At 40.4% G+C, this 13353-nt stretch overlaps 1 protein-coding gene across 2 annotated transcripts in view; it reads right to left on the reverse strand.

Moving 5' to 3' along the window:
* The window catches only part of KNTC1 (kinetochore associated 1), a 221818-nt gene that overhangs the window by 167718 nt on the left and 40747 nt on the right, over positions 1-13353 (reverse strand). For both annotated transcript variants that reach the window (XM_073676226.1, XM_073676227.1), the window contains exons 5-14: positions 6102-6180; positions 3979-4056; positions 3511-3545; positions 3322-3432; positions 2391-2484; positions 2053-2105; positions 1854-1966; positions 1677-1731; positions 1444-1542; positions 609-652 (exon numbers count right to left, since the gene is read on the reverse strand). In XM_073676226.1, the coding sequence (XP_073532327.1) occupies positions 609-652; positions 1444-1542; positions 1677-1731; positions 1854-1966; positions 2053-2105; positions 2391-2484; positions 3322-3432; positions 3511-3545; positions 3979-4056; positions 6102-6180 (761 nt within the window). The remainder of the gene's footprint in view (positions 1-608; positions 653-1443; positions 1543-1676; positions 1732-1853; positions 1967-2052; positions 2106-2390; positions 2485-3321; positions 3433-3510; positions 3546-3978; positions 4057-6101; positions 6181-13353) is intronic.

Consider the following 13353-nt stretch of genomic DNA (forward strand, 5'->3'; position numbering starts at 1 on the left):
CTGTAAAGGTTTGATCAAAATAAAAAATCCTTTTAATCCGTACGAGACATGTCGTAAAGAAAAAAAATGCCAAAATTGCCGTTATTTTGTTGCTGCACCTCCCACAAAAAAAACAATAAAAATCAATCAAAACACAATATTAACCCAAAAATGGTATAGAGACACTAGCTCACTGTGCAAATAACAAGCCTTCACACAGCTCAGCTGACAGAAAAATATAAAAGCTGTGAAAAATGGCGGAACAAATCAAATTTTTCAGTTCAGAATTCTTCTCTCCACTAAAATAGCTTAAAGAAAAACAATAGGAGTTTGATATCAATGTAATTATACTAACCTGGGAAATCATATTCTCAGGTCATTTTTACTGCACAATTAACGTGGTAAAAACAAAGTCCAAAAAGAAAAAAAAAAAGATGCGTCTTTTTTCAACCATTTTACTTAACTATATATAAAAAAAACTACAACTCGTCTCCAAAAGAACCACATTCACACATGTCTATGTTGGCGGGAATAAAAAAGTATGCCTATTTGAAAAAGGAGAAGAAAACATGAAAGCACGAACAATGAAAATATGGCTGTGTCCTGCAGGGGTTAATATGACTATTTACCTTTCGTGGCTGTCATAAATTCCCTCAAGAAGATAGATTGTGTCCTAATGCAAAAAAAAAAACAAAAACATAATATATATTAATGAGCGGTATAAACAAAACACCTAATTTCCAAAATTGTTTTCTATAAATGATCCTACAATTTATCAGTAAAATCATATTAATTAGGCAAGAAAAAAAAAACAGCCTGGAAATTAAAGGGGTAGTTTAATCCAGGGCTGTGGAGTCGGAGTCGGTGTCCATTTTGGTGGAGTCTGAGTCGGTATAAAATGGACCGACTCCAACTCCTAAAATATATAATAAATTGGGTACAGTAGTTCAATGCAGTTTTTGGGGAATATTTTTCATAAGAATTTGGGAAAGTTATGTCTGTCCTATTCCTGATCTAAGGGTCTAGACTTTTAGCTTAGATGAATCTGTGCTACAGTAAATTTATCACTTAAACATGAGCCATGTATGAGGGAGTCGGAGTCGTGGAGTCGGTGTCATGGAAATTGAGGAGTCGGAAGTTTGGCTTACCGACTCCACAGCCCTGGTTTAACCCCCCCTTGTAAAATAAAAATGATAATCATCTCCTGCACTTGTACCATTCCAGCAATGTTGGCGCCGGGTCTGCCCTGTACCCAATCAGCAGTCGCTATTGGGCTGCTGTGCTCTTACTTCCCTCGGACGGTTGGGCAAGCAGAAAAAGTGTGAACGCCGCCGCTCAATAGCAGTCACTTATTGGCTGCAGGACTCACATGGCAAAACAATGCCACGCAAACCACAGCAGACCTGGTGCAACACACTTATAGCTCTGCTGACCACCACTGGAGCAAAAAACAGACATACTTACCATAGTGATACCAATTTGAACAAGGGTGCATATATCCGAAACTTCAATTGAATACAAGTGATTCATGGTAGGCAATGAATATACTGCAAGGCTTCTCATCTGAAGATCAATGAGGACGAAAGAGGGCACTTTAACATATGCTATTTATTTTATTACATAAGTTCCCAAATATTGAACAAAAATAGCTGACAACTCATGTATCTCTATGAAAAATGGTCTGAAGTAACATTTACCTGTTTTTCATTGGGAAATGTCAAAGCTATGAGTTTAAGGTTAGTATCTCTTTGCCTACAGGAAAAAAAAAAATATTGCATAGAATTAAATGCATATGTCCCTATAATATAGTATTATCACAATAGAACAATAATGATCAAAACAGTAATATTAAATATACAGAACTAAACAAATACCTTGTAAGAGAAGAAGAGGAATCTCCCTCAGTTGTTAACAAAAAATCTGAGAGATGACAAGGCCCGTCCCACACCAAAACCATGGTGTAAACATCCCAAACACTCAAAATTCCCTGAAAACACAATAAAAATTCTGTAAGAAATTAAACGAAAAAAAGCACCACGTTAAATGCCTTATGAACAATCACTTAATACTTACCTCTTCATCCAAAACAAACAGCAAATTGTCAAGAACTTGAAGTTTTTTTGCACCTTATTAAAATAAAGTTAATTTATTATTTAGAAAAGTAACACAATATTGTTTAAAGCACTGCTCCATTATACAGTGAATAGAAGTATTTAGAAAGTAATATCCTCCCACTGGTACTGGAGAAAAATCATTTCATTAGTCTAAAGCTAGTGCAGGCTATGTGTGTGTATTATCACAATAATTTAGGAGCTTCTACCTTTAAAAAAATTAATCTTAAAATAATGTCATCATCTGGTACAAAACTAGTGGTAGGATATGACCACACGTGGCCAGCGGAATCTCCTTACCTTGAATCATGCCACTATCAACAAGATTTTGAACTCTAACATGTTTTTGTACAGGGTCCATCTTCCATTTTGAGAGAGAATAGTTACCTCTTCCCTAGTGGGGACAAACAAAGTAAAATAATTAAAACATTTTGTACAGCAAGTGCTAACTATTTGGACTTTTTTTTGCCAGACACCTCTTCCATAGTTGGGATAAATGAAAGATACTTATTACAAATTTTTGTAAAGCAAGTGCTAACTGTTTAGAGTATTTTTTTTTTCCTCCGGGCAGTGCTGCAGTGATGAAATGTTACCATAGATCAGTAACACACATTCTTATTATGCCAAATGACAGCCATAATAAATAAAGATATGCTGATAAGACTTTATGCAGCAGTAGGAAATCATTGTAGAAAACTGTCAGAAGGACTAAAATGTAATAAAAGACTCTTTCCATTCGCTTTCTCTTGCTGTACTGTGGTACTTTTATAGGCGGAGGTTTCACTTGCAGAATATAACTGTACTCCATCACCCCTAATGCCCCTAGGGGACCGACTATAGAGACGTAAAGAGCACTTATGAGTACTAATAAAGGTAGTCTTTTAGCACAAAACGACGGTTCAAACCAAGCACAGACGCTCAGTGCACCCTTAATGTGGCCAAACAGTTCAATGCACCTTCCCATCTATTAGTTTTGTATCTATCTTTGTCCTTCTCTTCCTTGACAGAAGCTCGGGGAGGGCAAACATAAGTGAAAAACAAATAAGTGGGAAGGTGCGCTTAACTGATTGTTGACGCCGTGCGCCTATGCTTGGTTTGACCAGTCATTTTGTGCTGATAGTCTCCCTTTAGCCTCATATTTTGTGTTTTTCCACAGAATATATTTGTAATTGTGCTTGTTTTTAATATAATCTTTCAATACCTGTTTTTTTGCTAATTTGCTTAATCTTACCCCTATCAGTAGATGAATGTCACTCGTCAGATCTCCAAGGAACAAACTCAAACAACCATCTGTGTGATATTCTTCTGTTGAAATAAAGCAGGTCTTGATTTTTTCTTCAAGCTGTAAAATAAAATTGTAAGGATCCTCACAAATACATATATGATGAAACACAATGTGATAGAAATGACAAGTATTTACCCCTTTTGCTGCACCGATATCCATACTCTCAACAGCTGAAAATACACATTGAGTAAAGAATTACAGAATAGTAAGACAATTTACATCGGTTTTAGATTATTAAACACTTATGATCTGTCCACAAAGTTTTTTCTCTCTACATTTTTTATGAACCTTAAAGAGTACCCATTGTTTGTCTGCAGCGGTCCAGTACTTTCTAATAGAAAGATGATAGCTAATTGTTATTTACAGACAATCATTTGTGTTATAAGTCCCATTAAAATGCAGGAGCTCCTCCAACACGTCACATACATAACGTCTTATATCTGCATTTGAAGGCTGATTCACACGGTTATCCATTCTGCTCTAGACATCAAACTCATAAATTATTTTTGGTCTACAATCTGAAATCAAAAGCAACAAATTTGTTATAAATTGTGGTAAACTTTCAGATGCAATGCAAAAAAAAAAAAATGCACAAGTACATACCATCATTAATCCTGGCAATATGGAAGTACATGATACAGTGAAGTCCTCTTCTTGTCAAAAGAAACATATTATAAACACCTAAGGAAAAGAAGACATACAACATAATGACATGGTAGTTTGGGATTGATATTGCATAGCATGTACATAGCTGCATTAATGAAGCAAGTACAACTGAAATCAGAATTTTCCATTTATTAGTCCCATAAGGGGTCTTGAACTCTTGATCCTTTGATTCCATAGATAATACACTATTATCTCAGCCCATTAGGGTGGGTTTACACTAGGCAATTTGAGTCCCTAAACGATCACCAATCAGCTACATGTTTACCGATTGTCGGTCAATTAATAATTTGTTTAGACACGCTGAATGCAGAGAACAATCGTTGATATATTGATCTTTGCACACAGGCTACTTCTTGGCAGCACGTTTTGTTCACATAGGATAATGTGCCGCCGAAAGCCATGACTTTAAGGGTATGTGCACACGATGCAGAAATGAAGCAGAAAATTTCTGCATCATTTCTGCATCTCCCTGGCAGAAAAAACGCATGCAGATTGTGCATGCGTTTTTCCTGCAGAATACATGCGGATCCACATGCAGATTCACATGCGTTTCCGCATGCAGATTGACAAGCGCTTTCCAGGCGATGTTAGCATCACCTGGAAAGGGCTTGATAACTAGGTCACACTATATAAATCCATGCAAACAGCATGGATTTATACAGTGTGAACCGAGAGAGTGTATATACTTACCTCCGATGGCCCGCGCTGTCCTGCTCAATCTGTTCTCCCTCGCCGGCAACTTTGAATTGAAAGACCTGCCGACGTCAGCGTCACGTGACCCGTCACATGACTCTGACGTCACCGCAGGTCCTACAACTCACTGCAAGTGCCGGGAACCAAGCGGGAGCGCTGTGCGGGCCAACAGATGGTAAGAATACATTTATTTTTTATTTTATTCTTCTTTTACAGCTTTTTTAATGGTACCTGGATGTGGATGAGACTCTCCTCTCCTCCACACCCGGGTACCATCCGCACATTAGAACGCACCAATTACGCAAGTACAAATGCTGTCTTGCGGAATTGGCGCGTTCTAATGCAAGTCAATGGCGGCGAAATCGCCGCGTTTCCGCAAAATTAATTGACATGCTGCGGATTTTTTACCGCAGCGTTAACGCTGCGGAAAAATCCGCATCATGGGCACAGCACATGCGGATTTCCATTGGGGAACATTGCTTCCCTTCTACCATGCGTTTTTCATGCGTTTCCGCGGCGTTTACGCAACTGCAAAAACGCCGCGGAAACGCATGAAATACGCATCGTGTGAACACAGCCTTAAGCAAGTTTGAAAATAATTTCACGAGGGGAACGAATGTTTTGCTCCTTTGACGTGTGATGGGCAGCATGTTTCCACTGGACGATTATCGGGAAATAAATATTCCTAGGAAAGCTTGTTTACGATAAACGGCCAATGTAAATGCACCTTTAGTGCTACACCTCTGGCAAGATCTAAAAGGCTTTAGTCTATGGAAAATCTGGAGGCCATAAATAAAATCTTCGGTTACCATAGAAACACATCGGCATCATACAATTGTGCTGTGGGGAACGATGACCTGAAGGAGGAAACGCTCTCTCTTTGTCAAATTCCTCAGATGCTGCTATCAATATTGACAACAGCATCTGAGGAGTTAAGGCGCTGGGACTAGAGCCAGTTCAGATCCCAGCAGAAGTTGCAGAAGCCAAGCTGTACATTAAATCCAGCCCCCTCTGTAGATATCACAGGGACAACTCCTGAGCATGCATCCTCACATACATGTGATATACCAAGTCAGGATGCACATGCACGTGCTTTACTATAAGGGGTTAACTCCGTTAATGTTACAGGTTTGCATTTCCTGGGTTCACCTGGGATAAGTTGTCCGCTTCTTTCTATTATCCCCCATCCTATATAAACATATTTACCTTGCATACATTGTTTAGGGTTAGTATTAAGCAATGCATTAAAAAAAATAATACTGAATTAGACCTATCAAAATATACAAAGGTTTATAACAATCATAAACTTCTCTTCCTGAAATTCTACACATCTCCAGCTGCTTATGAAAACGTAGACGTTTGTAAACCTTCATCTGAAGCATCCTTTTCAAGCAAGAGTCTTTTAAATGTTTGCTCATTGCTTATCCCCACATCTGGTAGGAAGGCCTAAAAGGAAAACACAGAGAAAACACTTCATTAGATGAATAATAGAGATAAAAGAAAGTGGTAAAGTCTTGTGGGAATGGTACTAAAGGCCCCGTCACACATAACGAGATCGCTAGCGAGATCGTTAGTGCGTCACGGTTTTGGGATCGCTGGAGTGTCATTTCGTGATCGCTGGGGAGCTGTCAAACATGCAGCACTTCCCAACGATTTTGGCCGCCCCAGCGATCTAACTAACGATCTCGGCGGTCGTTGGGACGCTTTCACACAGCAGCAATTTCAACGATCCACACCTTGATAGGGACTGCACTGTGTCACAAAGGCGTGCATAAAATCACTTTTCCGCGCCCCCTCATCTCCGATTGGTGGACGCTACTGCATTCTGATTGGGCGGCCTTGGTTTAACACCGCTACTGCGTCTCCGGTCAGATGGGATCGCTACTGCTTCTCCGGTCAGACGGGAACACTGGTGTGTGCATTGTTCCTGTACAGATGTATGGATGTTCATATATTTATATGAATATATATATAGAGATGTAAATGGCCATTTATGTGTATGCATATCTGTATGTTTGAGAGTATGTATGTGTATATATAGTTATCTCTATACGTATGTGTATATGAGTGTGTGTGTATATATTTATGTACTTAAAAATATGTATGAGTACATGGATGAATCTGTTTACATACGAGTACACGAATGTATATGCGTGTATGTATGTATGTATGTACGTATGTATCTGTATACGCATGTGTATACATATGTATGTATATATATATATATATATGTATGTGTATATATATATATATATATATATATATATATATATATATATATATATATATATATATATATATATATATATATATATGGACTGCTTACTGCGGTGACTACTGCTACTACTGAAAGAATGAGAAACAAAGCTTTTGCATAGTAGAACACACAGTTTATTAGACACATCTAATATATATATAATTGTCTTATCCCGTCTGTCTGTCTGTCTAGGAAATCCCACGTCGCTGATTGGTCAGGCCGCAGCCAATCAGCGATGCGGGATTTGAGAACAAGATGGTGACCGTTAGCGGCTCAACCTCACACCCTCACACTCTGACGCTCACCCTCACATTCTCACCCTCCCATGCTCACCCGCTCCCACGCTCACCCTGTGCTAGCCGGTCATCTCCCGGCTGCTCGCAGCAGAAGTACCCAGACCGGCGGCCTCGCTCCCCGGTCCTCCAAAATTCATTAGGGGCCCCAGGGGGATACATTGGGGGGTTAATTTAAAGTAGTGCGCAACCCATTTAAACACTGCTTTGCTGATTAGTTGCGCCCGGTCGGCCGCATACATATTCTAGAATACCCGATGCGTTAGAATCGGGCCACCATCTAGGCAGTACAGAAATGTCAGTAGTGTAGAAACATGAGTAGTTGCCCACTATAGGTTCTGATGCTGCCAAGGAACAGCACCAGGACGGTTAAAATTCTGGCAGTAGTTGTCGCGGCAGGTCTTCGCATCATGGGTGTTTCTGACATGTCCCACTGGTTGAAGGCCTGCAATTGCAGGATCATTTGCACGCCATTCACTGAGCTCCTCTTCCCCATTGGCTAGGTCCACAGAGTCCATGAAGCCAGGCGGACAGTACGTTATTGCATCACGTCGACGAAGAAATTTGTGAAGCGTGCAAGACGCCAAAACAACAGAGTCTATTTATTTAAGCTTCATGTTAATTGGCGTGTGAAAAACTCTGAAGCGGTTGGCCAGGACAGCGTGTCAGAAAACGTGCTGTGTGGGTGTGTTTGCACGAGACCCCTAAAATATCTGCCCATGCAAAAGCATATATATACAGATAGAAGCCAAGCCCTCCCTCCCTGAAGAGCAATGATAGCAGATAATTGGTAGATGTCCTACAAATGAATTAAAAATGGAAACTCATTTGAAACCCCAAACAATACCTACCTCGCTAATGATGTCTGATTTCTTCAAAGTGGAGTCACAGTCGGAGAACGCTGGTGGGATCAGAAAAACAAGGACGCAGTAGCGACCACCAATCGGGGACGAGGGGCGCGGAAAAGTCCAATTTATGCACGCCTACGTGTCTCAGTTCTGAATCGCTAACGAGGTCGTTGATAAGGTGTCAAATACAGCGATGCACACTGCCCAGCGGGAGCGCAACGACCCAGGAATGGTCCAGGAAGCTTTGTAACGATCAGCGATCTCACAGCAGGGGCCTGATCGTTGCTACCTGTCAGACATAACGAGATCACTAGCGAGATCGCTATTGCGTCACGAAAACCGTGACGCATCAACGATCTCGCTAGCGATCTCGTTATGTGTGACGGGGCCTTTAGTGTAAAACTATCTTATCTGATTTCTTCATCAATAAGTAAAAAGGACATATAATAAAGGTATTAGGATATTGCACTATACTGGAAATGCAATATCCTAATTGTCAGCACGAGCAATATGGGGCAGGGTGGTGTTGTGTTGAAAAATGGCTCCTGGGACACTTAGGAGAAATGGACGTACCACTGGTTCCATGATTTATCCATTCTGAACTGAAAGTGAAATTTGACATCACATACCAAGCCTAAGACGTCAAGCAGTGACCACATTAACTATAAGAATGTAAGTAAGTAGAAAGAAAGAAACCGGCACTATTCAGATCGCATACCTTCAAGCAGTTCAGTGAGAATCAGTCCACAGATGACCAGGGATTGCTAATCAGCAGGTGCTCAGCCCGAAGAAGGAATGTTCTTTAATACCATGTGAGTAGACAACAGGCGGCACTCCAGCAAGCGATTTCGTATGAAGATCCTTTAATCTTAACACAAATTTAAAACATGGAGCCAGGGATGTGGGGGTCCTTCAGGACAATGGCCGTTTTGCACCAAGCCTTTGTATTTGGACCCGTTGGAGCACAGGCTTGGTGCGAAACGGCAGTCGTCCTGAAGGACCCCCGCTTCCCTGTCTCCATGTTTTAAATTGTGTGTAAATAAAGGATGTTCATATGAAATCGCTTGCTGGAGTGCCGCCTTTTGTCTAATTACAAACTATAAGAATGTGTTTGCATGTCATTGGGCTACGATCCAGACGTCCAGCTACAGGTGTCCACTGACCTCATGCCACCGATCTTAAAGACTATCATGGTGCAGAGCAAGAAGAAAATAGAGGATGGTATAGAGATCTATCCTCTTTAGTAATGCGTTCCACATTTGTTTTAGATACCATGATAGTCGGAGATTGGTCTGGAGACGAAGTGGGAAACACCATAAAGAGGGCTTCATACAGGAACGACACAACAGATTCTACTTCCAGGATTATGGTGTGGGGTGTCATAATGTACGGTAACTGGACCCCTCTAGTCTTTATTTCAGGTACACTAACAGCTTGGTGTTATATTGATTTGGCTTTGGAACCCGTGGTATGGCCATCTCTCCAGTTTCCCAGAAGCCGTTTTTCAACACTACAAATTAGGCCTACTGTTTGCGCTACTGTAAGCAGCCTGCGCACTACCATAGCTTACAGCATCTCCAGACTTGTCTCCCATTGAGCACATCTGGAACGTCATTGGTCGTTAATTACAAAGGGAGCTGCCAAGCAGCGGCTCTTGATGATTTTCATGCCCAAGTGCATTCAACAAAGCAGAACATTCCTCAGACAACAATTAAAGGAGTTGTCCCATGAACAAAGTTCATTTTAATCAATAGATCTTGGAATAATAATAATTTCTACAATGTGTTTAAAAAAAATGTTCCTGTGCTGAGATAATCTTATAAATGTGCCCCTGCAGTGTACTGTGTAATGGCTGTGTCTGACCGTGTATGGAACATGGTCTGATCATATCACATCTCCTGGGCAGGGGAGGAAGTAAAAAAGTATACAGACATTACAGCCGGGGATCCCAAATAATTCTTTACAATTTTTTTTTTAAATCAGGCAGGAAGATGCTTTACCTCACAAAAAGAATCAGCTGTGATCAAGAGCTGTCCTGTCTATATACTCTTTTGCTTCCTCCCCTGCCCAGGAGATGTGGTATGATCAGACCATGTTCCTGTACGGTCAGACACGGCCATTACACAGTACACAGCAGGAGCACATTTATAAGATTATCTCAGCACAGGAACATGTTTTTAAACACATCCAGTTGTAGAAATTATTATTGTTCCAAGTTCTATTGATTAAAATCAACTTTAAAATGAACTTTGTTGGTGGGAAAACCCCTTTAATGACCTCACTGATTGCCGCCAAGGATTTTAGCTGTGTGACGCTCACACTTGATACCGAATCAATCGAGGTGTTTTGAAAATTTTGTCTCCATTTTGTCATCAGTAACATGCCTATCCATCCTGCGATTTCCAAAATCAACAACTTTTCCCTCTTAGTGTTATTTCAATGTTGAGAGGTGTACATACTTTTTATTATTTAATAATGCGCACGCGCTTTGTTTACTGGCGTCTGTGGCCTTTTTTCTTTTTAATCAGATCACTTTTATTGTAAGAAAAGATAAGAAAAACAAATCACCAATAACCACATACTGCTATCACATATGGAAGTAGAAAATGATATTAGATTATCATGCCAATATAATTTAAAGAGAACATCATACAGATATCATTATTATTACTTATTTTTAGAGCACCATTGGTTCCATGGTGCTGTAATTGAGACATGAGACTTCCAGGGTGTGAGCATGGAAAGTGGGTGTACGTCCCCAGCTTAATTTTCAATCTTTGCATGCTCTGGAAGTCGCTGGTACTCAGAGGATTCAAGTATACCAAGTGTGCACTCCTCTCACATCAATACACACACTCACAGCATGCACAAAGCCTCTGGGGACCAGCGGCTTCCACAGCACTCATTGAAAATGGCACTGGGGTCCAACACAAAGCATAAACCACACTGTTATTCAGCCCTTGTACCTTGCTCAAGAGCTCCCCCCCACACACACAGTATGGTGCACCAGTCACACACAAGTATGATAGCCCAGAGAACCCCCAAAATAGTATGTAAGACCAAAACTCACGCAGACAGTATGATGCCCCCCCAGCCTTCTCACACAGAAAAATGTACCTACAGTACCTTCAAACAGTAAGGTGGCTCCATAGTCCCCCAAAAAGTAGAATGCCCACTCCTACAACTCCCCCACAGAGTACGATGTCCCAACAGTCACATAAACAGCATGATTGCCTCCGCGGGTCTTTCCCCCACCACCACAGTATCATGGACCCCACAGCCACCATATAGTATGAAGGTCCCGAAAGCCCCTCACACAGTATGAATGCGCACACGCACACACACCCCCAAACAACATTATCCCCCACAGCTCGGCTTAAAAAAAAAACAGCTATTAAAACGATAAAAATTGTTGTATGTACTCCAAAATTGTGTCAATAAAACCATCAGCTTGATGCACAAAGAACGAGACCTTGTAAAGGTCCATTGACTGAAAAAAAAATACTGGTCTCAAGAATTTTTTTTTTTTTTTTTTTTGTAAATTTACTAAAAAAAATTCTACCTGTTAGAAGAAAAAAAAAATGACTGCAAAACTGGAAGTGAGAGTGAGAATATAACTTCAATTTATCACTGTAGTCGCTGTTTCAGTAAGCCTTACGTATGTAATTTAAACACTATTTACTGTAGATTACCATTAAATAGCAGGTAAATAGTGTTTTTGAAGGATATAGATTCCCTTTAAAGCGTTATCCCAAACTTCACAGATGAATATCGTCGGATAGTGCTTGTAAAAACAATCACTTCTGCAATGTACTGCTTATAAAAATTTACAGTGGTTCTTAGAGATACAGTATTAACACTTTTCTTTTGTTTATGCTTGTTTCCTAGGAGACCGACCACCGCTGCTGTCTAAGCTTTAAAGGGGTTTTCCCACGAACAAAAGTTCATTTTAAAAATTGGCTGACCGTGTACGGATCATACCACAGCTCCTGGGCAGGGGAGGAAGCAAAAGACAATACAGACATTACAGTAGGGGATCGAAGAGGAGTCATTTTGTGAGATAAAATATTGTTTATAAACAGGTAGTGAAATATTTTACCTCACAAAAAAAATCCTCTGCGATCCCCTGCTGTAATGTCTGTATGGTCTATTGCTTCCTCCCCTGCCCAGGAGATGTGGTATGTTCTGTACACGGTCAGACACAGACAATTTTTAAAATGAACTTTTGTTCGTGGGAAAACCCCTTTAAGCACTGTGCTGAAAGCTGTCCAGGATTAGGAGGTAATAGTTTGCTGGCCAGTTGGCACAACAGTGCTTACAAGTTCAATAGAAAAGAGCTTGTAAGCACTATCCATGTTCTGCTGTCTAGCAGCGGTGGTCTATTTCCAAGACAACGAGCTGTAAATAAAACTAAATTGTTAAAATCTTCAGAAAGGCAGAACATTTTAATAAACTGTAAGTTAGTTGTATTTTCTGGCAATATCTGACAATACCCATTGATGAATAGGAGAATAACCTTTTAAGATCCCAAAGCTTTACCTGGACTGGATACAATTGCAGCCACTTCTCAGCTCAAAGACTAGGAAACTATGGGTTTCCTGCCTTCAAATGTCACAGTTATTGACACCAAGGAAATAGAGAAGATTGTGAATCTTTTCACATCACATTTAGATTTCCTGACGAATATCTTCAATATAAAGCTGCAATGAATCTCCCTGTATAAGCTTGCATTGCACTATTCACTAATAGGCTACCATTGGAAAAAAGAAGAACACCAATATTCTGGACTGTATACCTAGAACACAAATGGAGGACAAAAGAACCCTATGAAAACTAATCACCTTTCCCCCTTACAGTGGAAAGCTCCATGAACATTCAATAGTTAGTCAACCCTGGCCTAATAGGTGGGTTTAGCCATCTTTTGTCTATTGTGTATGTGGGCCTTAGGCCACAGTCCCACTATCAGTATTTGGTCAGTATTCGGTCAGTATTTTTTCTCAGGAGTAGGAGCCAAAACCAGGTGAGGAACAATCAGGGAAAAGGTATAATAGAAACAAGTCACCAATTCTGCATTTATCACCCACTCCTGGTTTTGGCTCCCACTCCTGAGAAAAAATACCGACCGAATACTGACCACATAGTGATAGTGGGGCCATGGCCTAAAGCCCACATACACAATAGACAAAAGATGGCTAAACCCAGTAAGCAGCCCTGTAAGTGA

The sequence above is a fragment of the Phyllobates terribilis genome, unplaced genomic scaffold, assembly GCF_046119375.1.
Source record: "Phyllobates terribilis strain yellow unplaced genomic scaffold, ASM4611937v1 Scaffold_1__5_contigs__length_1240528914, whole genome shotgun sequence".
Classification (NCBI taxonomy): domain Eukaryota; kingdom Metazoa; phylum Chordata; class Amphibia; order Anura; family Dendrobatidae; genus Phyllobates; species Phyllobates terribilis.